Below are 26,834 nucleotides of genomic sequence, written 5' to 3' on the forward strand. Positions count from 1 at the left end.
TGGTTCAATTGGTTAAGTTCCGACTTCCGCTCAGGTCATGATCTCATAGCTCATGGCTTTGAGCCCCACGTCGGGCTCTGTGTGGACAGCTCAGAGCCTGGAGCCTGCTTCAGATTCTGTGTCCCCCACTTCTGCTCCTCCCCCGCTCGCACTCAGTCCCTCTCTCTCTCAAAAATAAATAAAAACATTAAAAAAAAAAAAAAAAAAAAGACTGCTACACCAGTGGGACACCTGGGTGGCTCGGTTGGTTGAGCATCTAACTTCAGTTCCAGTCATGATCTCATGGTTCATGAGTCCATGAGTTCAAACCCTGCATCGTGCTCAGAATCTGCTTCGGATCCTCTGTCCCCGTCTCTCTCTGCCCCTTCCCTGCTCATGCTCTCTCAAAAATAAACAAACATTAAGGAAAATTAAAAAAAAAAAGACTGCTTTACCAGTAAAAGTTGTTATTAGCTTTACCCAACTTTCTTCTTAAATCTTTTGGACACGGATTCTTATTATTTTCTTCCCTGCTTTAGTTACTAGGAAGCTCATATAGCCCTTCTCTAACATTATGGAATAGACTTTTCATATCTGAAATCTAACTCCAGCTTTTCCATTGGCCTAATTTATGCATCTAATCACCTTTAATCCTGTTACACTGATATACTTCAAACACTGTAAGATTAAGGATTTATAAATAAATTTTATACACCCACACGCACGCATAAACCTAAACACCACAAAAAAATGTAACAAAAAAAAATCATTATCTATGAATTGGGGTCCTTCAATAAATTCTAAACAGGGGAGCCTGTTTGGCTCAGTCAGATGAGTGTATGACTCTTGATTTCAGGGCTGTAGGTTGGAGCCCCATGTTGAATGCAGAGATTGCTTAAATAAAACCACACACATACTAAACATTACATTCATGTAAGGCAGAAGACTATGTGGTTAAAAATATACTTTTATCTTTTAAATAAATGTGGGGTTTGAATATATTTCTATGCCAAATATTTTTTCTTTTTTTTTTTAATTTTTTTTAATGTTTTATTTATTTCTAGGAGAGAGAAAGAGAGAGACAGCGTGAGCAGGGGAGGGTCAGAGAGAGAGAGAGAGAGAGAGAGAGCGACAGACTCTGAAACAGGCTCCAGGCTCTGAGCTGGCAGTCAGCACAGAGCCCGACGCGGGACTCGAACCCATGAACAGTGAGATCATGACCTAAGCAAAAGTGGGACGCTTAACCGACTAAGCCACCCAGGCGCCCTATGCCAAATATTTTAAAATATTATTTGAAACAGATATAAAATAGTAAATACTGGTCCATTCCATTTTCATCATTGTGTTAATACAGCAACTCTTAAAATATAACCCAGGATCCCTGGAGACTCAAAACCCTTTCAAGTTTATGTAGTTAAAACTACTCTGGTAAGATATTATTCACCTTTTTCATTCTCTCATAAGTATATGGTATAGTTTTCAAGAAGCTACATGAAGTGGTATGATCATGTTAACACACCGATAGCTAAGAATGTGATATTCCTGAAGTCAAAAAAAGTTGCTTTAATTTCTAACATGGTTAATATTGACAGATGTAACTCAGAGAACTCTTTGGGTCCTCAATAACCTTTAAGAGCTACCTGTTAAGGAGCCCTGAGACCAAAATGTTTGAAAATTTCTGGGTTAAACTATGAATGAATTTACAGTTTTCAAATTAAACTCATTTGCTAGTAAGAGAACTCTAAAGAGACAGCAATTTTAGAAAAATGATCAAGCATATGCAAGACATTATTGTTATTAGCAGAAGAGATAATACACTGAGTTAAATAATTAAAAAGTAACAGTGTTAACAGAATTAAAAGCATCTTAGTAAGCAAAAACTCTAAAAATATGAGCAACTAAGTTATAAAAGTTAGTAATAAGAAATGTGTAATGCATTAATCCAGGCACTACTTTAAAAAATTAAGAGGAAGCCTTGACACCCTGTAGCAGGTTAATCCAAAACCACATCTTACAGTTTTCTTTTGCAAAGAGTCAACAATGAGATGGCAGACAGAGAGGATTTTTTTTTTCTTCAGCAAAAACAAAACAGAGTCCTAACTAAACAAAGTTTCTAAATTAACAAAATAGTTGCTCAAAGAAAGAAAAGGCAATTTAATTCCCGGTGCACCTGAGTGGCCCAGTTGGTTAAGCATCCAACTCTTCATTTCAGCTCAGGTCATGATCTCATGGTTCAGGAATCGAGCCCCACCTTGGGATCCACGCTGAGCATGGACCCTGCCTGAGGTTTTCTCTTTCTCTCTCTCTCTCTCTCTCTCAAAATAAATAAACATTTAAAACATATATATAATTCCTTAGTGCACTTAACACTCTTATTTTCAAAAAGGAAAATTATTTAGAAAAAAGAAATTTACCTGAAAATGGCAGGGTTGCAGACGTGCTTTGGATCCAATGCTTCTCCCTGTATAAATTCATAGCACAGTCCATTATTGAAGGTACAGTAGAGTTGGGGTGCACAGCCATGCGCCTGCAACACTCGGAAACTCTTCACTTCCTCATCTCGATCAACTAACAGCTCAGTCTTATTGCCATAAATTCGCACCAGGACTACATCCTCCATTGTATTACTCACGTAACAGCCAATAAGTTTATTTGTGATTCCATCTGTGAAAAGCTGCCAAAAAAAAAATAAGAAAAAAATGAGGGAAGAAGCAATGATATACTTTTAACAAATGAAATAGCAGACAACTTGAAAATAGCTAATTAAAACATCTACTTTTTAACATAAAAAAGAAACTTTTAAATACAATTTTGCCAAACAGGTCTATAATTTTCATTCTAGATTTAAATAAAAAGGAATACTACTGCTTAATATGTTGCCCTTAATTCTTATAACATTATGTCTTTTCTCTTAATCCAAAAGTGTTAATTATTCAATCTCCAATACTCATGCAATGTTTTGATACTATTCTATCTCAAAGTACATCTTGTACCGCAATCACTGTAAACGTGTGTATACACACACAATCTCCTATGTATAATAGACTGGAAGTCTCTGAAGACAGACACTGCCCTCTTCTAGCATGGCATATAACATATAGGTCTTTAATAATGTTCACAAGTTTAGGGGGTGCCTGGATGACTCAGTCGGTTAAGCATCTAACTCTCGGTTTCAGCTCAGGTCATAATCTCACAGTCGTGACATCAAACCTCGTGTCCATGCTTAGTGTAGCGCCTGCTTAAGATTTTTTTCTCTCTCTGCCCCTCTACCCCACTCACTCAAGCTCTCTCCCTAAGATACAAAAAAAAAATTTTCATAATAAAAATAAGGTTCACCAGTTTAAATATACAAATATAAATCTACCATAAGTAATATATGATGACAAATCTCTAACTTATTAAAAAATGAATTTTAAATGTCATTTTTAAAAGGTTACTTAAAACAACACGAATTAGAAATTGTTGTATTTAGGTTATAATAATTTAAACTTAAATGCTATGGCTAAAAGGAGAAGTACAACCTTAGTGAGAAGTGAGAGGTAAAGTAGAGACTTCTACCTTATTTTCTAAAAGGGACTTTTGGGGCTTTTCAAGAGCTTATGTCAAGTACATCAGGTTCTTTGATATCTGAGCACAAATGGTACATTTAAAAGGCAAACAGATGATTAGCAGTGTTAGTTGAAGTCTATTCAAAAATTGCAATTTTCATTTTCCTCTAATTTGATATTAAAACTAATTTTTCTATTTGCTCAAAGCTTTTGGAGGCTCTCGGGTGGAATAAAGGGACAAGAGGTTAAAAGTGAAAGTGTAAGCAAGAGTTAAGGACATTATTTTCCAAGAAAATTGGCAAAAAAAATAAAAGGGAAAAGGGCCAAAGGATGTTTTAAACATACACATATTTAGCTAATGCCTAAAAAAAAAAAAAGTAAATGTTTCTATTCCAAGAAGATTATTGTAATGATAAATGACATCTAAAAAGGCTTTTTATGGGGCGCCTGGGTGGCTCAGTCGGTTAAGCGTCAGACTTCGGCTCAGGTCATGATCTCACAGTCCATGGGTTCGAGCCCCATGTCAGGCTCTGTGCTGACAGCTTGGAGCCTGTTTCAGATTCTGTGTGTGTGTCTCTCTCTCTGCCCCTCCCCAGCTCATGCTCTGTCTCTGTCTCAAAAATAAAAATAAACGCTTAAAAAAAAAAAAAAGGCTTTTTATCTTCAGATGAAAATCTGGAAGTGTTTACTAAAGTTAATATAATCAACATCTAACTAGTTTCTTTTTTAATGTTTATTATTTTTGAGAGAGAGAGACAGAGACAGAGCATAATGAGTAGGGTAGGTGCAGAGAGAAAAGGAGACACAAATCCAAAGCAGGCTCCAGGCTCCAATCTGTCAGCACAGAGCCCAACACGGGGCTCAAACTCACAGACTACAAGATCATGACCTGAGCCGTACCAACTGAGCCACCCAGTCACCCCTAACTAGTTTTTATATATATTTTATTATATATAAGACCTATTATCCTTATTCACATAATGCAGATGAATTACATGAGCTAATCTAAAGAGACTTATTTTGAATATTTACTTTTTCAGGTATGCAAAAACATACAAGTATTGCTTTCCACCTAGATTTCATAAAGACTGTTAAGTAGAACTGACAAGAAGCATATGCACTTAAACTAAATGAAAACCATTTTATTAAAATCTGTGTTGAAAAGCATACTGTCTACTACATGGTCATGTCAATTTACATACAGCATTCTGTAACTTCTTCAGATGTACAAATAAAATATTTCAATTTACTATAACAAAGACTGAGAAACTAACCCCAGCATCCTCTACTGTACAACAGCCACATACTTTGGGGTGTCTGGGTGGCTCAGTCAGTTGAGCAACTGACTTCGGCTCAGGTCATGATCTCACAGTTCATGGGTTTAAGCCCAGCGTCCAACTCTGTGCTGACAGCTCAGGGCCTGGAGCCTGTTTCAGATTCTGTGTCTCCCTCTCTCTCTGACCCTCCCCCACTCGTGCTGTGCTTCCCTGTCTCAATAATAAATAAACATTAAAAATAATACTTTTAAAAAGACACAGACTTCAAATGAAATGATAAACAATAAATTCTTTGGGTAAAAAAATAAACATGTGAATAATATCACTTCACATCTATAAAAATTTTTTATGTATGAACAAGGATAAATATATCTACAAAGATATTCAAAATTATATTAAGCAGGCAGGTTAAATCTTTTTTGTTTTCTTGTTTCTCGAAACCTTCCTTTTGGCTTATGTATGTTTTCTCACTTTCATTTTCCTGCAATGAGCCTAGTTTACATATGAAAAATTAAATTACTAAGAGAAAAGAAGCCCAACAACTAGGAACTGACCTGGCACACAACAGTAGGGCCTTGAGGTTCTATTGAACATAAACAATTTCACAGAATACCAACATCAGATGAGGCCACTCTGACCACAATGGATCAAGGCAAAAACAAAGCTACTCTGTAAGCACGTTTGAATGTAGACAAAATTATAAATTTTTCCAAACCACAAGAATGACTAAATATCCCCCTATTTTGGCTTGTATGAATGACTGCTGTTTCTTTTCCAGTCACAGCGTAGGCCCTGCTTCACACCTCCAGTCCTCTAGGTAAGATTAATATATCCCCAGTCATAGACTTGCTCCACTTCCTTTCTGACAGCACCCAATCCAGAGTGCTGTAAGTCTTGCTTACTTGAACACTCCCAAATCAACAAACCCAAATCCTATTAAATCCTTTGTATCACCCACATACAGAGATCCCTACTATTCCTAGTGGTGTAAGTTCTCTCTTAAACCCAACTTGTTCAGCACTAAGTATGTTCATAATGGTCTGTCGATGGAGAACACTGGCTTTAAAGATGGTTTTTGCCCTTGGATGGTTCCCACCTCATATATAAACCTACAGGAAACACAGAAGGTGCTGAACCTTCTGAAATGTACAGTAAAACATACTAGATATATACTAGAAATGTAACTTTTCACCTCAATGGAGGGAGGACAAAGCTAATACAAATCTCATGGATCTCCTCCTCAGGGACTATATCTGGCACTGTTGTCAAATATTTAGGATAGTACTAGCTCAGAGAAAAACATTCTATACTGAATGATAATAAAAACATTTCAAAACTTGTGCATGCTTACAGGGCCATCTAAATAAATATATTAAAAAGACAGAAAATTAGTTCCAGCTCAGGTTGAAAAAATAATTCTTCAAATAAGTATACATTAGAAAGAGAATAAAAGGGCAAAATTGTCAATAAAACACAAAAATTCAACCATCAAAAACTGTTACTTTTGGGCACCTGGGTAGCTCAGTCAGTAAAGCGTCTGTCTTCAGCTCAGGTCATGATCTCACTGTTTTTGAGTTCAAACCCTGCATCCGGCTCTGTGCTGAGAGCTCAGAGCCTGGAGCCTGGAACCTGCTTTGGATTCTGTCTCCCTCCCTCTGTGCCCCTCCACTGCTCACGCTCTGTCTCTCTCTGACTCTCAAAAATAAATAAATGTTTAAAATTTTTTTTAATTGTTGGGGCGCCTAGGTGGCTCAGTCAGTTAAGCATCCGACTTCGGCTCAGGTCATGATCTCACGGTTTGTGGGTTCGAGCCCCAGCTAGCTCAGAGCCTGGAGCCTGCTTCTGATTCTGTCTCCCTCTCTCTCTCTGACCCTCGCCTGCTCACGCGGTCTCTCTCTCTCTCTCAGAAATAAATTTTAAAAAACATTTAAAAATTTTTAAAAAAAAGAAAAAAATTTTTTTTAATTGTTATTTTTAAAGGCAGTGTTGATCACTTCCAAGCAAGATTATCATGGGGGAAAAAAAGAACACAAACTATCAATATGATATCAAAACACACCAAGGACATTACCAGAATACAATAAAGATCACTCTCATGAACATAGTTGCAAAAACTCTAATCAAAATATTAGTAACTAGGAGTACTGGACTGGCTCAGTTGGGAGAGCATGTGACTCTTGATCTTGGGGGTCATGAGTCTGAGCCCCACATGGGATGCAGAGATTACTTAAATACTTAAAAAAATATCAGTAACTAATAAAATATTTTTAAAAAGGGAGAACTTATCAGAGCCAAATGGGGCTTACTCTAAGAAAGCAAAGGTTTTCAACATTAAAATCTTTTTCAAAAAATCAATGTAATTTAGCTCAATAGAAAAATGGAGGAAAATCATGTACTCATCATGAGATTTAAAAAAAGCACATGATAAAATTCAACACTCATGTATGTTAATCACATGTGCAACTAAGAATAAAATGAAACTTTCTTGGAATGCTTGGCTGGTTTAGTCTATACAGCATGCAACTTTTGATCTTGGGGTCATGGGTACAAGCCCCACATTAGAAATAGAGTTTACTTAAAAAAAAAAAAAAAAAAAGTATACTTACAACCTGGGTGGCTCAGTCGGCTGAACATCTGACTCTTGATTTTGATTCAGGTCATCAGTTCAAGCCCTACATCAGGCTCTGCGCTGATGGTACAGAGCCTGCTCAGGATTCTCTCCTTATCTCTCTGCCCTTGCCCGGCTCGTGCTCGCTCTCTCTCTCTCTCTCAAAAAAAAAATTAAAAATCTTGATAGAAATTAAAGGACTAAATAAATGGGATATACCTTTTTATGGATTCTGAGAGTCAATATTAATGATTTTACTCCTCAAAAACCTATAGAGTCCACAAAGTATCAAAGTCTCATCCAGTTTCTTTTGTGAAAATTGAAAAGCTGAGTCTGCAATTTATATGCCAACATAAAAAGTCAAAAATAGTCGAAGAAATGTTAAAGAACAAAGTTAAAATCCTGTATCAAGGACTAGAGTAACTATAGCAGCTACCAACAACCATAGTAAAACTTGAGTAATCAAGATAGTACAGTACCAGTGCAACAGATAAAACAGACCAAAGGAACAGAACAATATAACCTGACCCACATACAGAGCAACTGATATATGACAAAGAAGACACTGTAATAGGGAAAAGATAGTCTTTTTGATAAACAATAATGGGTCAACTGAGAGTCACATGGAAAAAAAAGTCATCATGAGCCCTTCTACCTAACACCATACACAATTCCAGGTCAAGATGTCAAATATCAAAACAGTAACACTCGTACAGAACACAGAGGAATGAACATCTTCATGAGGTTGACACAGGAAGAGATCTCAAGACATAAAGGCGGCAATATGTATGGGGAAAAAAAAACTGAAATATTGGTTTTAAGACTATCAAAAGATACTATTTAAGAGTGTAAATGCAAGCTATAAACTAGCAGACAATAATTATAATATATACTTCTTTGAAAAGGACTCAACTCTAGAATATATAAAGAACATCAATAAATCACAAAGAAAAAAATAATCTAACAGAAAAATCAGCAAAAGACTTGAACAGGTACTTTAAAATAGAAGATATCCAAATATCCAACACACACAGTAAAAAGATGCCCTAGCCACCAGTAGAATGCAAATTACACCCATAAGATATCCCTAATGCCCACAAGAATGATAAAAACAAAGACAAATAGTACCAGCTGTTGGTAAAAATGAAACACAACTAAAAATGTCATATACCCATTATGGGTATGAATTGGCACAACTACTTTGGAAAACTGAAAATATGTAATGAAGCTGAAAATACCTAAGCCAGATGACCTACCAAGTCTAACTATTCACCTAACAGAAATGGTCATTTATGTTCATCCAATATATATGTATATTTGTAGCAGCATAATTTATAATAGCCAAATACTGAAAACATCCCAAATGTCCACCAAGAGTAGGAAATAAAGAAACTGAAGTACATTCTCACAATGGAATAAGTTATCATGAGAAAAAATATATATATATATGTATAAATCTCTCAAAATTTGAGCAAAATCCAGACCAAAACAAAAAACAAAAGTCCATGTGATTCCATTAAAAAATTCATAAACAAAATTATGATGTAAGAAATCAGGATAGGAGTAACCTTTGATTGGCGAGAGAGATGATGAATGACTGCAGAGGAACATAAGAGGATTTAGGGGTACTGTTTCCCCAAATCTGTTTCGTGACTTGGATACTTATTACCTGGGTCTTATTACATGGGTTTCCTACATTTTGTAGGAAAACTTATCAGGGTCTACACTTGATTCATGTGCTTTTTATTATGTGTATCACTTATCAACAACAAATAAACTTTTATTAAAAAGTTACTGTAATATTCAGATCAAGAGGAATGTATTTTCACATTAATCTTCTCATTACCTTCAACGATTTTCCAAATTTACAATGGTATAAAAGCAATACACATTCAGCAGAAACCATCCTTTGAATAGGACTTTTGGGTTGGCAATATGATTTGATCCTCCCATGACAATGGGTAGCAGCAGCTACCGTTCTCAGTCAACCACATGATCATGACAATAAACAAGCTATATACTTCCAACCATTCTGTACCCCTACAACCATTCTGTTTTTCACTTTCAGTACAGTACTCAATAAATTACATAAAGCAGTCAATACTTTATTATAAAATAGGCTTTCTGTCAGATGATTTTGCCTAACAGTAGGCAAATGTCAGTGTTCTGGGCACATTTTAGATAGGCTAGGTTAAACTACAATGTGCAGTAGGTTACGTGTGTTAAATGAATTTCTGATTTGGGGGATTTGTGACTTACATTGGGTTTACCAAGACATAACCAGAACATAAGTCAAAAGAAACATGCATATGAAAGGAAATAAAATGTCTTAGTCTATTACATGCATTCTCAACACAGATATCACCAAAGAAACAAGAAAAATCTTAGGTAGTACAATGGTTGGTGGCTCACCAAAATTCAATCCAACCTGACAAAATCCTATTCTTTGCAACATAATTTCTCTTAGGCAGAAATCAAAAAACTTAAAATTAATTTCATTTTAATTTTTGTTTCAAGAGTAATTATTAAAAGGACTGAGAAACAACAGCCTACAACATGGACATATTCAATAAATGCTTGCTTATGTATAGACTGACTGTAAAATATCTCAGAAATGCTCAATTTGTAGAATGAGAAAATTACGGCCTAGTTAAGTTCCCTTACTTATCCAAAGTCACACGACAGAAGAAGGTTAAAAGCTGGTATCATGACTCTTTATCTGTTTCAATGATATCAAGTTTGCTAGCATGATCCTAGACTCACTGTAATATTGCTAAAGCATTTGGGGGGGGGGTGGAATAAAGAAGGTGTGAGAGGATAAATCCCTGATGCCAGGTATTTGCCAATTCACCCACAGTATCAAACAGCAGGTGTGCTGCCATCTGATACAGGAGGTAAAAGTAAATGAAACCTAACAGAGAATCCAATCTGAGAGGAGTTTAGTCACTGAATCCACAATAAAATGCAAAATAATAAGAAACTGACTAAACACACAATTCCCTGCTATTGTTAGCATACTACCTAGAATAGAAAACTAAAGACAGTTTTAGAGTGGACTGTGATGTTAAACAGACCCAGATTCCAACTGATCCAATCCAATCAAGCTGTTCACTTTAAAACCATCACAAAAGAGGGGGTGCCTGGGTGGCTTAGTCGGTTGAGCGTCCGACTTTCACTTAGGTCATGATCTCGCGGTTCGTGGGTTCGAGCCCCGCGTCGGGCTCTGTGCTGACTGCCAGCTCAGAGCCTGGAGCCTGTTTCAGAGTCTGTGACTCCCTCTCTCTCTCTGACCCTCCCCTGCTCACGCTGTCTCTCTCTCTCTCTCCTAGAAATAAAAAAATATTTTAAAAAAATAAAAATAAAAATAAAACCATCACAAAAGAGAAAAATCATACTGAGCAGCAGATTTACAGCTGTTTACCAAAATGATTCAGGTGACAAGGGGCCAAAATCAGGAAAACTACTGAAACCAGGGGATATACCATAGAAGTTGTCTTATTTAGTAGGTCAATATAGCTGGCTCCCTAAAGGACCTTTATTAATATGGCTCATAAGAATGGTTAATTCAGTAGCAGTGTATGAAGACCATGGCACGTCTGAGCTAATGCAGGATCCACAGCTCATTACTGACAGTCTTAAATGGCAGTAACCAACCCAAACAAGAGTGCTAGCCTGGTACAGTGAATAAAAAGTGGCTAGAAAGTTTATCTTGAGAAGGGGAACTGTTCTGTCCCTCCTTTGCATGCAAAGTGGAATGGTCCAGAGGAAGTAGCTGATATGCTATACATACAGACCATCCTAGATTTGCTTTCCAGTGACCAAGATATTCAACCACTAAATATGTCTCACCTCCCAGGTCATAGTGAATACTGTGTAATAAAGATGGCTCCTTCTATGGGGCACCTGGGTGGCTCAACGGTTAAGAATCCAACTCTTGGTTTTGCCTCAGGTCATGATCTCATGGTTCGTGGGTTCAAGCCCTGTGTTGGGCTCTGCAATGTTGATGCAGAGCCTGCTTGGAATTCTCTCCCCCACACCCACCCCTCCTCTGCTAGTACTCTCTCTCTCTCAAAATAAATAAACTTAAAAAAAAAAAAAAAAAAAGATGGCTCCTTCTATATGGGTCCCCCATGTAACTTTACTGTTACCAATACAAGAAACCATTCAGGATGTTGTATCGGACTTACTGTCTCAAGCTTCTCTTCATAGGTCTTAGGCATGTTGTCAAAGAATCAGAATGGTTCACTAGGAAGTGGAAAACGTAAGAGAGATGGCAAATCTATTTGCTGCAAAACAACAGAAGTTATGAGGTTTTTTTCTTTTTTTTTTGAAAGAGAGAGAGAGAGAGAAAGAGACAGAGACAGAGACACAGAGAGACAGAGAACATAAGTACGCAAGCAGGGAAGAAGCAGAGGGAGAGAATCTTAAGCAGGCTCCACAGCCAGCAAGATCATGACCTGAGTCTAAATCAAGAGAGGACCGCTTAACCGACTGAGCCACCCAGGCGCCCCAAGATTAGGGGTTTAATGACACCTTAAAAGCTACAGTGGTACTGATAAACCTGAAGGTCATCTTTAGACCCCCAAATCATAATTTAATATCTTCTTTCAATATCTGACACTGTCCTGCAACCAAAAACCCTGAGATGGTAAAAATATTAATTTCTACTTACTCAGTATGAAACCTCTTTAGTCCCAATGATGATTTAAGATATCAAACAGGGAACCTGTTTTGACATGAATTTATGGTCTAGAATGACCAATTAAGTACTGAATTTAAATGAATAAACTCTCAGGCTAATAAAATTGTAAAGACAAGTTTCATTTATTAAGCTAATGGTTACTAAACCAACTAAAAAGCCTAGAAAAGTGGAAATTAAAACATAGTTAACTGTTTTGTGGGAAAAAAATGCTGGATTCCATCACCTGCCAAAATAATAAAATTAGAAGTAATGTAATAATACCATTTTCATGTATCCCACTAACAAAAATTTTTAAATTTGGTATCAGGAATTGGACAAGGTATAAGGAAAAACTCAACACTGTGCTGAGAAATATAAATTAATACAACTTTCATGACAATCTGGCAATACAAAAGTGAGAAAGAATATGACAATTTAATGTGTCAACTGGGATTGGCTGTAATACCCAATTATTCAATCAAACACTAATCTAGATGCAGCTGTGAAAGTACGGTAGCTACACTTAACATCAACAATCAGTTATGAGGGTAGGCTTCATTCAATCAGTTTAAGGAATATAAAAGTAAAAAAATTTTAAGTTTTCCTGAAGAAATTCTGCCTTAAGATGACAGCAACAACTCCGGCCTGTTTCTAGCCTATTCTACTGCCCTACATTTCAGACTTACCAGCCTCTACAAGTGCAGGAGCCAATGCTTTGAAATAAAGCCCATATCCTATAACCCTAACTGGCACACAGTTTTTAACTTTTTAATTCCACTAATAAAAATTTATTCTATGGACATACTTCGAAAAGTTATCCAAAACATATGTAGAGGAGCAGTTCATGCAATATTATTTTAATATGCAAAAAAATAGAAACAATTCAATGTTTTTCTCCCTCTCAAAGTTTTGATATTGTAATGTATCTTTGTAGTAAAACTAAATTATTTCACGTTCATGTTCCTTGTAAAAGGAAATTCATACACTCAGTATACTGTTTTCTCATAGTATTGACTTGCAAGAAATGGCTAAAGCAAAATAGTCTGTTAGTTAAAAAAACAAAACAAAACTGCTATTGTGGAGAACCTGGGTGGCTCAGTGGGTTAAGGAACTGACTTCAGCTCAGGTCATGATTTTGCAGTTCATGAGTTCAACCTCTGTCTCAGGCTCTGTGCTGACAGTTCAGAGCCTGGAGCCTGCTTCAGATTCTGTGTCTCCCTCTCTCTTTGCCTGTCTCTCTCAAAAAGAAATAAACATTAAAAAAAAAACAAAAAACAACTGCTATTGTGACTACCACTAGAGGGAGGGAGAGATTAGGACAAGGAAGGAAAATGGAGATATTCTGGGTTACTGATATTTTCTTTACCAGGAGTTTGGGTTACACAGTATTTGTTCTACAAAAAAAAAATTTATGTTTCATACATTTTCCTGTATGTGTGTTATATCTCATGATTTTTAAAAGGGTGATAAAAATTTATTTATGTCCCATTTATTATATCAAAGAGCAAAATTATTCCTCAGAAGACTATATCATGAGAAATATAACCTCTGATTCCTTAAATATAGGTCTTCTATTATTTACCTCTGTCACCCCCCCCAAAAAAATCCTTATGCTTCCCTGTTCCCTCACCTGCAAGCAACCAATTAACTACTGCATATTTATTTTCTGAAATTCCCCCAATCTGCCCTTTATTTTCATTTCCAAAGCCACTATCCTAATTTGGGCAGCAGCACTTCTTTTCTGGACTAATATAACAGTCTCTCCTAGGTTAAGTCTTTCTCAAACGCTTTTTAATGTGATACTCAGACAAAAATAGATTTATCATCTACTTCAGTACATACTTTCATATGAAAAAAGCTTCACCAAAGAGGACTTACCTTATTATTTGCAAGACTCTCTGATCTATCCTATTATATCCTATTTTAATTCGTCACTTTAAACTGCAGTAGCTTCAACCCACTCTACTGACTTAGCGTTCTATTAATGTGGGGTAACCACTGGTTTCAAAACCAATGTCCTAAGTGATCACTTATTTCCCAATTCAAAACATCTCATTCAACTACTGCTGCCTTCAATAAGGCCTGCTACTGCTCTAAGAAAACAAAAAATGCTATAACTCATCTGCTTAAAAACATTCAATGGCTTCCCATTATGTCCTAGATAAGAAATATCACCTCCTTAATGAAGCACAAAACCTTCAAATCTAACAACTCCCTTTCTCAAAAATCAGTCCTACTTCTTTTCTTGTTCACACTCCATTCTGCCCAAAATACTAGTAGCCTAGCTTTGTTCTTTGCCCCTTATAGTCTAACTTTGTGAAAGTACTTTTCATTGCCCAGAAATGCTTCCCCATTCCATCTGATCATCTTTCCTTCAAAGCTCAGTTCAGGTATCTTCTGCTCTACGAAGCCTTCCCTCCTACATTTTCCCATGCCTACCTTCTGTATAGTTAGTTGTACAAAATAATGCTGCTTAAAATTAACATCATGCCAGGGTGTGGGGGAGCCTGAATCAGTTAAAAGTCACACCTCGATTTTGGTTCTAGTCATGATCGCACAGTTCGTGAGTTCGCACCCCATGTTGGGCTACGCGCTGACAGTGTGGAGCCTGCTTGGGATTCTCTCTCTCCCCCTCCCTCGCCCCGACTCTCTCTCACAATAAATAAACTTGAAAAACAACAGGGAAAAAAAAGGCTTATAAAATGGTATCATGCCTGTTACAAAAAACATATGTCAGAATTACTAAATTTTAGGAGCTTAAAATTCTTTTAGATCAATTATTCCACTTATAAATGGGGGAGGGTGTTGGGGGGAAAAAGGAAAAGTTGGAAGCATACAGTATTAACATATACCGTACAGAATTTTATGTATTCTATTAGTAGTAAAGTAATAAAAATTGGTGCTGGTAGTAAAATTACTATCAGTAGTATTAGGTAGTAAATTCTACTATTTTCTACTAGTTTGCTACTTTCCAAGTAGATGGTACTCCCATTTCAAAGATTTAAAAGCTTGCCAAAGGCTATAAATAGCTAGTATCAGGATTCAAAAACCATCCTCTTTCCACCGCATTATGCTGAAGCCCCCAAAACAGGTCATTTGTTTAGTTCAAATCACACAGTTGTTAATAGCTGAAAGTGATCTACATACTAGGCTTCTGACTTTTTATTTTTAGTCCCATCATAATAAAAGACATGAGAGGCCTATCAAACATTCAGCTTTGGGAAGCCTAGCTGGCTCAGTTGGTAGAGTATCCAACTCTTGCTCTCGGGGTCAGGAATTCAAGCCCCATGCTGGGTGCAGATTACTTAAAAAAAAAAAAAAAAATTTAGGGGCACCTGAGTGGCTTGGTCAGTTAAGCGTCCAACTTTGGCTCAGGTTGTGATCTCACAATTTGTGGGTTCGAGCCCCGTGTTGGACTCTGTGCTAAAACCTCAGAGCCTGGAGCCTGCTTCACATTCTGTGTCTCCCTCTCTCTCTGCCCCTCCCTACTTGCACACGCGCGCTCTCTCTCTCACAAAAATACACATTAAAGAAAATTTTAATTACACATCTTTGATAGGAGCCTATCAAACATCATACATCTCTCTTAGCCATAGTCAACAGAGTCTTAAGAACTATCACCCATCAAATACTTTATTATAAAACGCTGTAAACAAAAAGAGGAGGAACAGGAAATGGAAAAGTGGACCCAACCATTGCTATTACGCTATGTTGAGGGGCACCCAGGTGGCCCAGTTGGTTAAGCTTGGACTACTGACTTCGGCTGAAGTCATGATCTCATCCTTTGTGAAATCAGGGCATTGGACTCTCTGATGACAGTGGTAAGCCTGCTTTGAATTCTCTCCCTCCTTTCTCTGTCCCTCTCCCCCAACCTACAAGCACATGTGCTCTTTCTCTCAAAAATGTTTTTTAAGGCGCTCCAGTTGGTTGGGCATCCGACTTTGGCTCAGGTCATAATCTCACAGTTTGTGGGTTTGAGCCCCGCGTCGGGCTCTGTGCTGACAGCCAGCTCAGAGCCTGGAGTCTGTTTTGGATTCTGTGTCTCCCTCTCTCTCTGTCCCTCCCTTGCTCACGCTCTCTTTCTCTCTCTCTCAGAAATAAATAAAACATTAAAAATTTTTTTTTCAAGTTTTTAAAAATTTGTTGAAAAATTATGTTGGAAAAAACTATGAATCCTTATATTTATCTACAGGACTCAAGGATCCTATAAATATCATATCCTCCTGGCACACTTAATACATTACTTCAATTTACCTAAGACTTTTCAGAAAAAAACTCATCTTTCTAAAAACAGAAGAGAGGGCACCTGAGTGGCTCTTAAACATCTGACTCTTGATTTCGGCTCAGGTCATGATCTCAGGATTCATGGGTTTGAGCCTGGCAGTCCAGAGCCTGCTTAGGATTCTTTCTCTACCCCAACCCTGGCTCACGCTTGTTCTCATGCACACTACCTCTCCTTCTCTCAAAATAAATAAGTAAAAAAAAAAAAATTTTTTTTAAGTTAAAAAAAAGGAGGGGCAACTGGGTGGCTCAATTGGTTGAGTGGTGAACTCTTAATTTCAGCTAGGGTCATGTCCTCACAGTTCAGTTTGTGAGTTCCAGCCCTCCATGGGGCTCTGTGCTGACAGAAGAGTCTGCTTGATTCCCTCTCTGCCCCTCCCCAACTTGCACATGTACCCACCCTCTCCCAGAGGCTCTCTCAAAATAAACTTTAAAAAAAAGCCACTTGAAACTAATGTAACATTGTGCGTCAAGTATACTTTAAAAAAAGGGTGGGGGGGTGAATTATTAAATTAGAAAGTAAAGGACACACAGCTTAATAAACTATGTATATATATACATATATATTAGCAGCTTTGACTATTAATTTAAAAGAATATTAAATATCAAATATCAATATTAAAATAAAAAGGATTATAGATTTTTCATAGACTATTTTAGTAACTATCTCCAACATGGCTAAGGGAAGGGGATATGGAAAGTGCTAAGTAGCAACACAACCAAACATAAGCACTGGTTTCTAAGACAGTCTATGTATGCTTAGAAAAAACGGGATTTCAAAACCATGCATCCAAAAACATGAAAACTTGTAATACAGAAGGAACAAAACCGTATAATTTTTTAATGTTCTTCCATAATCTTTTCATATGAATGTAACATGAATGTACATTCCAAAAACACTATATTATGACTTTTATTTATCTTCCCCATTAGACTATCAATTTCAGTAAAATATTATGAAATAAAAAGTACTGTGACTAGTATTGTTGTTTCAGATGTACTCTGTCTATTCTAAGACAGTACAATACACTCCAAAAAGCTCACCACCCCTTTTATACTTTGTTCTTTCAATCTTGTATGAATAGGAAAACCCTAAGTTGTTAAAATCCCATCTAAGATGAGATACATCATTCCATGTGTCTATAAGTTTTGAGCAAAGACTGGGCCTTATAGCATTTTGACTGCATCAAAGTCTTTTTTGCTTGCTTCTGGATTTTCCAATACATTCTGAATAGTTCAGATGACAGGAGTAATCGTCAAGTAAAATTAAGTATTACTAGACTAAGCCTGTAAGGTATGTTTAAAGCATATTTCATTACATAAAAGTCTTAAAAAAAATGGGCTACATACCATCTGTATTAATCTGTTGACCATATGATACATACTTCCCTTCTGAAATGTAGATTATCTTTATACTTCAAAAGAAATAAAAGCAAATCTAAAAAGAAATATTCCCATTGAGATTTACTAAAGAAATCCTGAAGCATCGTAAGGAAGAGTTTGGAGGGGCATCCAGCTAGCTCAGTTAGTAGAGCATGAGACTCGTAGGATTCTGAGTTTGAGCCCCACATTGGGTGTAGAGATCACTTAAAATTAAAATCTTAAAAGGGGCGCCTGGGTGGCTTAGTCGGTTAAGTGTCCGACTTTCGCTTAGGTCATGATCTCGCGGTTCGTGGGTTCGAGCCCCGCGTCGGGCTCTGTGCTGACTGCCAGCTCAGAGCCTGGGGCCTATTTCAGAGTCAGTGTCTCCCTCTCTCTCTGACCCTCCCCTGCTCACGCTCTCTCTCTCTCTCTCTCTCTCCTAGAAATAAATAAAAATATTTTAAAAATAAATAAATAAATAAATAAAATCTTAAAAAAAAAGTAAGGAAGAGTTTAGAATGACAGAATTTGGGAGTCAGATTTTCCCAGGTTCAGAAACCACCAATGAATAAACACCAAGTCAGAGTTTCTGATCAAAGGAGTTGTTTGCTCACAGAATGATTGTATTTCTAATAATCATCCTTACAGCAAAATAAGTGGTAATATTTATCTTCACTGACAAGTAAGTATATTAGAAATTTGGATTATGAGTGCAAAGACCTTAAAGTAAAAAGTTGCTACATTAATAAAAGACGAAATTCAATCCCAAGTAATTTCCAATAACAAAAAAGCTCCCATTTTGTCCCTTTTTTACCTATACCCTGGCTTTATTTCACTGAATTTCACTTAGAAAAAGAAAAAGAAAAAAAAGTATCTACCTAATACAATTGTCTGTAGGATTAAGGGATAAAATATATAGATCACCTAGCTAACAATATGGCACACTGGTACCACAGGGTAGTTATTATTACTGTTCTACAGACAAATACATTAATAGAAAACACCAGTCTCAAAGCTTAAAACTTTAAAGTCTCTACTTAAAAAGCAGCATAGTTTGCCAGCACCAAAGTTTTCCAGGAAGCAGCATCGTCTTTAATTAGTATGTTTAGTTTATAATTGACTTTCAGAGTATAAACCATTTTGATATAAAAATTTTCTGTAGTAAACTACAAATAAGTTAATAATAAACTAAAGTAGTTCTTATTTTCAACTCGAAGTTTCATTTTTGGAAGTTTCAACTAATTTAACTTTCTTGTTAAAGAAAATATAGCAAGACTAATTTTTTTAATTACACATGAAAATCATTTTGGATTCACTATGTCCTGTTTAATTGGCTAACACTCCTTTAAAATTTCAGAATTTCTAAGTTTTTTCCCCCAAAACATAGGAGTCCTTTTAATCTGCTCAAAACTCATTTAGTCAACAAGAACTGAAACTAACACCCCTGAGAGCCTAAGTGTCAGGAACTGTTCCGGGCCCTAGAGCACTGTTCATGTTTTATTCATCTTTGTATAGGTGACTACTTTAGCAAAGAACCTGAGATACTGTTAAAAGTCAATAACACTGATGAATAAATTAGTCAACAAAACAAACCAGATGTTGTGGTTACTTCTTACGTTATTGTTCAGATTTGAAACAAACCCCAAATATCTCCGCCTTCAAAATTACTGACTTTGATCTGTGTATGCAAGGAAAATGGAGGTTCACTGTCGCAGATCATGAAACTCTAAAAGTTAAATTAATATTCAAAGTAAACGTCATGTATACTAAATCCTATCTTATTAGAAACAAATTATTCGAAAACGCCTATACCTATAAAGATTTTTTGTCTATCAATTGTCCCAATTTTTGTCTATCAATATGATAACACTGATCGATCTAACATCAGATACTGTCAGTTTTACTGAGACGAATACAAAAATTCAGAAATACCGATTCAAATAAAATATGTATAGTGCTACCTAAGAACACAACTGAGTAATACTCGACCATGGTTATTACTTTGAAATCGAATACTCTCGCCAATCCTAAGGTCTGAGACGGTAAAATGCAGGGTGAGACCTCCATGGGAGTAAACCGCCGGGGGGAGGGGGGAGGGGCGGGAAGGGAAAGGAAAAGATCAGACGGATTAACTACTGCATTATCCGTGGAAGAGAAGGTAACTAGGGACGACTGAAGAGGACCCCCTAGCAAGGGGAATGGAAAAGGTTCCTTTTGCAGTTAGAAGGGACGGGGAGTGGGAGGAGGGGCAACTATCAACGGATTTTCCCGGTGTGAATGGGTGCGTCACTTACGTAGCTGCTTCCAGAAAGAAAATTTGCCCCAAGGACAACCTCGCTAAGCAATTGTGAAGGAAGGGGGAGTGACCTTCCTAGGTTTGATCGAGGAAACACAGGCTCACTTCCCAGAGGACTGAGGAAGAAGACGCTCCCGTGGGCTCTCCCGGTCGACGGGAAACTGAAGGGATTGTGAGAATCCTTCAGGGCCGCGTCTGGGTAGTGAGAGACCCCGTGCAGAAATGTGGGCGTTACCTGCAGGGTCACCTCCTGAGGGTCCCAATGCGGCCGCAGGTGTTGCAGGAGGCTGAGGGCCCCCTCCCGGCAGCGCTGCTCCTCCTGATCCTGAACCGTGACGTCCAACTTGGGCACCTCCGGGGAGCCGGGCGGAACGTGGATGTAATTGGCCATGGCCCAGGCGACGGCAGAGACTACCACCACGACGACGGCGACGGCGACCACGAGCACGGCGGGCGCCGACAGGCTGGTGGATCCTTCCGTCCCGGGGCGCCCTCGCGGGAGGGCTAGGGGCGCTCAGACTGACGGGCGAGCGATAGGAAAAGGGCTGGACACGGCACTCTCACCGACCCGGGTCTGAACAGCAGCTGAACTGAGCCGGAGATGTCCACGGGAAAAATTCCGCTCGTCTGCACTCCACCGCCGGCGGCCGCGGAGCATGCCGGGACTGGCCTGACGCTGGCGTCACGCGCAGGGCGGGGCCTCCGCCTGCGTCAGGGGCTGAAGACGACTTTCTAGCCCCAAGCACAATGGGCGGGCGGCCCGTAGCTCTAACCCTCGGTGGTCAAAAACTCGGCCGGCTTGCTGCTCATCTGAAAACGCAGGCTCCTCTTCCGGAATGAGCCTGAGCACTGCGAAAACTCGAAAGGCTGTGATGCTTTACTTCAGATGATCGGGAGCGTTGGGGGGGTCTGGGTTTGATTTATGACTGAGTTTTTCTGGGAAGCGAGGGACGTGCCCTGAAATAACCCCCAGATCAGCCTTTGAATTTGGCCAGAGTATGGGCGTGGGGGGATTAAATGGTTCGCCTTGATCTCCAAGCCGCTCTGTCCTGACGACCACACAGTTGACTGGACCACTCAATTCCTATCAACAGTGTACTGAGATCATGGTGTTTGGTACAAACTTATATTTGTGTAAAGACAACACTTAAAGATTTATTTTTATGCAGAGAAGGACAAATACATGTTTGCACGTATAGGAGGATTAGGGGAACTTAATGGAGGACTATGGGGGAGAAGAAAGGGGGAAATGGTGGGGGAGAGGGAGGGAGGCAAACCATGAGAGACTCTTGAATGCTGAGAACAAGCTGAGGACTGATGGGTGTGGGGGGGGAGGGGGGAGATGGGCATGGAGGAGGGCACTTGTGGGGATGAGCACTGGGTGTTATATGGAAACCAACTGGACAATAAACTTTGTAAAAAAAACAACAATTGTTACGCAATAACAATTGTTTAAAAATTAAAATTCAGTATGATAAGTATTTAAAAAAAGATTTATTTTTACTGCCAAATGTTTAGCCATGCTGAGAATTATTCAGAGCCAGGAAAAACAGGTTCTAGTCTAGGATAAAGGTGAAAGGGAAGGAATGAAAAATAGTTTGGAGACAGCGCTTACATTGGCTCCATGCCTGTTTCAGGATATTCCTGCATGGACTTTACAATAGCTACCTTAAAACTTTTAGCTTCAAGTGTTATAGCAGCTATTTCCCCTGTTAAGGTAATATTGGAAACTACATAATCCGCAATGTATTGGGGCCTCTGAATTTTCTTTATGATTGATGAAAATGGTCTGAAATGTGACCTATTAATCTGTGTCTTCCCTGAAACACTTAGTACATGGTGACTATGTTTATTAGTTGTAAATTAAATCACTAACTGGATTCAGCTTAATTAACATTCAAATGTTTACCACCTTAACATGAGCTTACTTACAGTGATTATTCAGAATGAACCTACTTACTTTTGTAAATCACAAAATAAATAGCTCACTATCAATAAGGGTAAATTTATAAACTAAAAAGAAACAAATAGCACTGGCTGTTATATGGAAGTGAATCACTCGGTTCTGCTCCTGAAACCAATATTACCCTGTATGTTAACTAACTTGAATTTAAATTAAAACAAAAGGGGCCCCTGGGTTGCTCAGTGGGTTGGGCATCTGACTCTTAGTTTTGGCTCAGGTTTCATGAGTTGGAGTCCTACCTACATTGGGTTCGGCGCTGGTGGTGTGGAACCTGCTTGGGATTCTCTCCCTCTCTCTCTCTTTCCCTGCCCCTACCCCACTCATGTCTCTGTCTCCCTCAAAAATAAACTTTAAAAAAAATTTTTTAATGAAATAAAAATAAATTTTAAAAAGAAACTACAGTATTATAATTCAACAAGGGAGTTGAATCATTTTCCAGATATTTTTTTAATCATGTACTACAATAAACAGATTCTAGATTCCTTCCAATTGGGGGAGAAATAATCTACTAATACTGAAGCACATATATATAAAAGATCAGTAAAACCCAAGCTTGATGGTCAGCCTTTGGAGGTGACTCTGCTGGGCCCGCACTGGCACAAAATAAACAGTCTTTTCTGATTCCTCAAGTGCTTGTCACTTGTCTCCTTGAGTATTTGCTGTAACAATACTTTCACATTACAGATAGTATCTCTTGTATTTTTGTATAATTTGTATGTATTCTTTACTAAGATATACTACAATATATTATAGCATATATGATACATATATACTATACAGATGACATTTAAAAATGTTTAAAACTATATTTTGAATTATAAAATAATTTACTAGCAAATTATAAATCATTTTGAGGGGCATCTGGCTGGCTAACTTGGTGAAACATGCAACTCTTGATCTCGGGGCTGTGAGTTTGAGCCCCACATTGAGTGTAGAAATTACTTAAAAATTAAAATCTTAAGAAAAAAATTCTGAGAACTGAACAAGTTTGTAATTTTTTTAAATGTTTATTTATTTTTGAGAGAGAAAGAGAGACAGCATGAGCAAAGGAGGGATAGAGAGGGAGACACAGAATCTGAAGCAGGCTCCAGGCTCCAAGGTGTCAGCACAGACCCCCATGCAGGGCTAAAACCCACAAGCGGTGAGATTATGACCTGAGCCAAAGTCCAACGCTTAACTGACTAAGCCACCCAGGCACCCCACAAGTTTATAATTTTAAAGAAGCATCCTTTAACAAGAAAAAAAAAAAACTATTAGGTACCTAAGAATAAAATTAACGAAGGATGTGCAAGACCTTTATGGATGAAATTATATCAACGGAGAAATCTTTTCATAAAAAAAAGAAAAGATACATATAAAGATCTCTGTTTTCACTGAACTAATCATTAACTATAATGCAATTATAATTAAAATCTCAACAGGGTTTTTCGTAGAACTTGGTTTTTTGGTTTTTGTTTTGTTTTTTTTTTAGTTTATTTACTTTTGCGACAGACAGAGCACGAGTGGGAGAGGGGTAGAGAGAGGGGGAGACACAGAATTTGAAACAGGCTCCAGGCTCTGATCTGTCAGCGCAGAACCCAACACAGGGCTCGAACCCACAAACCATGAGATCATGAACTGAGCCAAAGTCAGATGCTAAACCAACTGAGCCACCCAGGCACCCCCCACAGAACTTGTTTAAATGACATTAAAATGTATGCCAAACTTTGTCCGAGAAAAGTTGCTATAATTTTTTTTTGGTGGGGGAGGGAGAATTGCAGAATAAGTTGAGAGAATCCCTTCTACTAGGATTTATTATATAACAGTTTAGGAATGGCCTACTAGCCCAGTAGAATCCTAGTATTGATTCCAGAAAAAAGACCTACACAGATATGAGAACTTTGAATATGACAAAGGTGGCATTAAAAATTAGTGAAAAAAGGATGGACTAGTCAATAAATGGTACTGGAACAATTGCCATTCATATGGGAAAAAATTTTGATCCCTCCTCATTATCTATAAAAATTAATTCTGGAAGATTGAAAACCTTAATATTAAAAAGCAAACCTCTAAAAATATACAAGAAATGTTAGTTCTTATCAAATTGATCTATACAATGCAGTTCCAGTGCAAATCCCCAGAAGTTATTTTTGTGGCTTTTGACAAACTGATTGTAAAATTTACATGGAGAGGAAAAGGACCCAGAATAACCAATGAAATACTGAAGAGAACAAAGACAGACATGACCCAGCTTCAACACTTACTATAAAGCTACGGTGATCAAGACAGCAAAGTATTAGTTAAGAATAGACAAATCAGAGGTGCCTGGGTGACTCAGTTGATTAAGCATCTGACTTCAGCTCAGGTCATGATCTCACAGTTCGTGAGCTCAAGCCCTGCATTGGGCTCTGTGCTGACAGCTAGCCCAGAGCCTGGAGCCTGTTTCAGATTCTGTGTCTCCCTCTCTCTCTGACCCTCCCCTGCTCATGCTGTCTCTCTCTTTCTCTCTCTTAGAAATAAATGAAACAGGGGCGCCTGGGTGGCTTAGTCGGTTAAGCGTCTGACTTTGGCTCAGGTCATGATCTCACGGTTCGTGGGTTCGAGCCCCGCATTGGGCTCTGTGCTGACAGCTAGCCCAGAGCCTGGAGCCTGTTTCAGATTCTGTGTCTCCCTCTCTCTCTGACCCTCCCCTGCTCATGCTGTCTCTCTCTCTCAGAAATAAATATTTTTTTTTAATTATATTAAAAAAAGAATAGACAAATCAATAGAACACAATAAATTATTTTTTTTATGTTTTATTTATTTCTAGGAGAGAGAGAGAGAGACAGCGTGAACAGGGGAGGGTCAGAGAGAGAGGGAGTCACAGACTGAAACAGGCTCCAGGCTCAGAGCTGGCAGTCAGCACAGAGCCCAACGCGGGGCTCGAACCCACGAACCGCAAGATCATGACCTAAGCGAAAGTCGGACACTCAACCGACTAAGCCACCCAGGCGCCCCGAGAACACAATAGATAGTGCAGAAATAGATTCACACAAATATAGTTAACTTTTTGTTGAAAAAGGAACATAAGGCAATTCAATGGAGAAAGGATATTTTTTCTTTTTTTTAATTTCTTTTATTGTTTTTTATATTACTTCTGAGAGAGAGAGAGACAGCATGAGCAGGAGTGGGTCAGAGCGAGAGGGAGATACAGAATCTGAAGCAGGCTCCAGGCTCTGAGCTAGCTGTCAGCACAGAGCCCGATGCAGGGCTCGAACCCACGAACTGTGAGATCATGACCTGAGCCAAAGTCAGGCGCTTAACCGACTGAGCCACACAGGCGCCCCAAAAGGATGTTTTTTCAATAAACAGTGCTGGAATTACTTGACATCCACATACAAAAAAACATGAATCTAGACACAGACTTTATATCTATCACATAATTAATTCAAAATGGATTATTGACCTAAATGTAAAACAAAACTATAAAATTCTTAAGAGAAAACATATAAGAAAATCAAGGTGACCTTGGGTTCGGCAATGACTTTATAGATATAACACCAAAAGCACAATCCATGAAAGAAAAATTGGTGAGTTGGACTTGAGTAAAATTAAAAACTTCTGCTCCGTGAAAAACACAGTTAAGAGGATGAAAAGCCAAACCACATGACTAGGAGAAAATATTTGCAAAACACATATCTTATAAAAGGCTTGTATCCAAAATATACAAAATATCTTTTAAAATAATAGAGGAAAAATTTTTTTAGTGGGCAGAGGATCAGAATCTCACCAAGAACACATACAGATAGGAAACAATCTTAAAAACATGTCCACACCACGTGTCATTAGGAAACTACAACTTAAAACAACGATACCACTACACACCTATTAGAATGACTAACATCCAAACTGTTAACAACACCAAATTTTGGTGAAGATGTTAAGAAACAGAAACTCTCATTCATCACTGGTGGGATAGAAAATGGTATAGCCACTTTGGAAGACAGTTTGGCAGATTCTTATAAAGCTAAACATAGTCTTACCACACTATCCAGAAATCATGCTCCTTGATTATCCGAATGAATTGAAAACTAACAGCCACACAAAAACCTGCACGCAAATGTTTATAGTACCTTTATTCATAACTACCAAAACTTGGAAGCAACCAAGATGTCCAACAGTCTACATTTAAAAAACAAAAGATGACAACAACAACAACAAATAACAACAAAAAATGTGTTACATCCACATAATGGAATATTATCCAGCAATAAAAGCAGATGTGGGATCAATCCGTAAAAAAATGAAAAAGAAACCATGAAAAAATCTTAAATGCATATTATTAAGTGAAGGCAACCAATTTGAAAAGGCCATATAATGTATAATCCCAACTATATGACATTCTAGAAAAGGCAAAACAGTACAGACAGTAAACAGAATAGTGATTACCAGGTGTTTAGACAGAGGGAAGTACAGATAAATAGATGGGGCACAGGAGATTTTTAGAGCAGTGAAACTATTCTGTATGATTCTGTAATGCCAGATACATGACATTACAGGTTGTTGAGCTCACAGAACTGTACAGCATAAAAAATGAACACAAATGTAAACAATGGACTTTAATTCATATTTACATCTTTGGTAATCAGCATCCTGCCTTAATAGTAACTAAGACTACTACTATAGAGCAGTTATGCAAAAAAGTAAATGAATAAATAAAAATGTATAAGAAAGTAAGGGATCAGATCTCTACAACTATAAGTGAAGGAAAGATGTCCTAAGCAAGACTCAAAATTTTAAGAGGACTTCAGCTACCTCTATTTTGACTTCAAACATTCTAATTAATTTCTTCTTTCCAACTTACCTCCTAACTTAGGCAAA

General features: G+C 37.8%; 1 protein-coding gene across 1 annotated transcript in view; it reads right to left on the reverse strand.

The window, feature by feature from the left end:
- The window catches only part of ETNK1 (ethanolamine kinase 1), a 56,829-nt gene extending 36,126 nt beyond the window's left edge, over positions 1-20,703 (reverse strand). The window contains exons 1-2 of the mRNA XM_039238569.1: positions 20,268-20,703; positions 2,394-2,653 (exon numbers count right to left, since the gene is read on the reverse strand). Of these exons, the coding sequence (XP_039094500.1) occupies positions 2,394-2,653; positions 20,268-20,423 (416 nt within the window). The 5' untranslated portion in view covers positions 20,424-20,703. The remainder of the gene's footprint in view (positions 1-2,393; positions 2,654-20,267) is intronic.
- Positions 20,704-26,834: the final 6,131 nt, after the last annotated feature.

The sequence above is a fragment of the Hyaena hyaena genome, unplaced genomic scaffold (assembly GCF_003009895.1).
Source record: "Hyaena hyaena isolate Hyena2069 unplaced genomic scaffold, ASM300989v1 scaffold_143, whole genome shotgun sequence".
Lineage (NCBI taxonomy): Eukaryota > Metazoa > Chordata > Mammalia > Carnivora > Hyaenidae > Hyaena > Hyaena hyaena.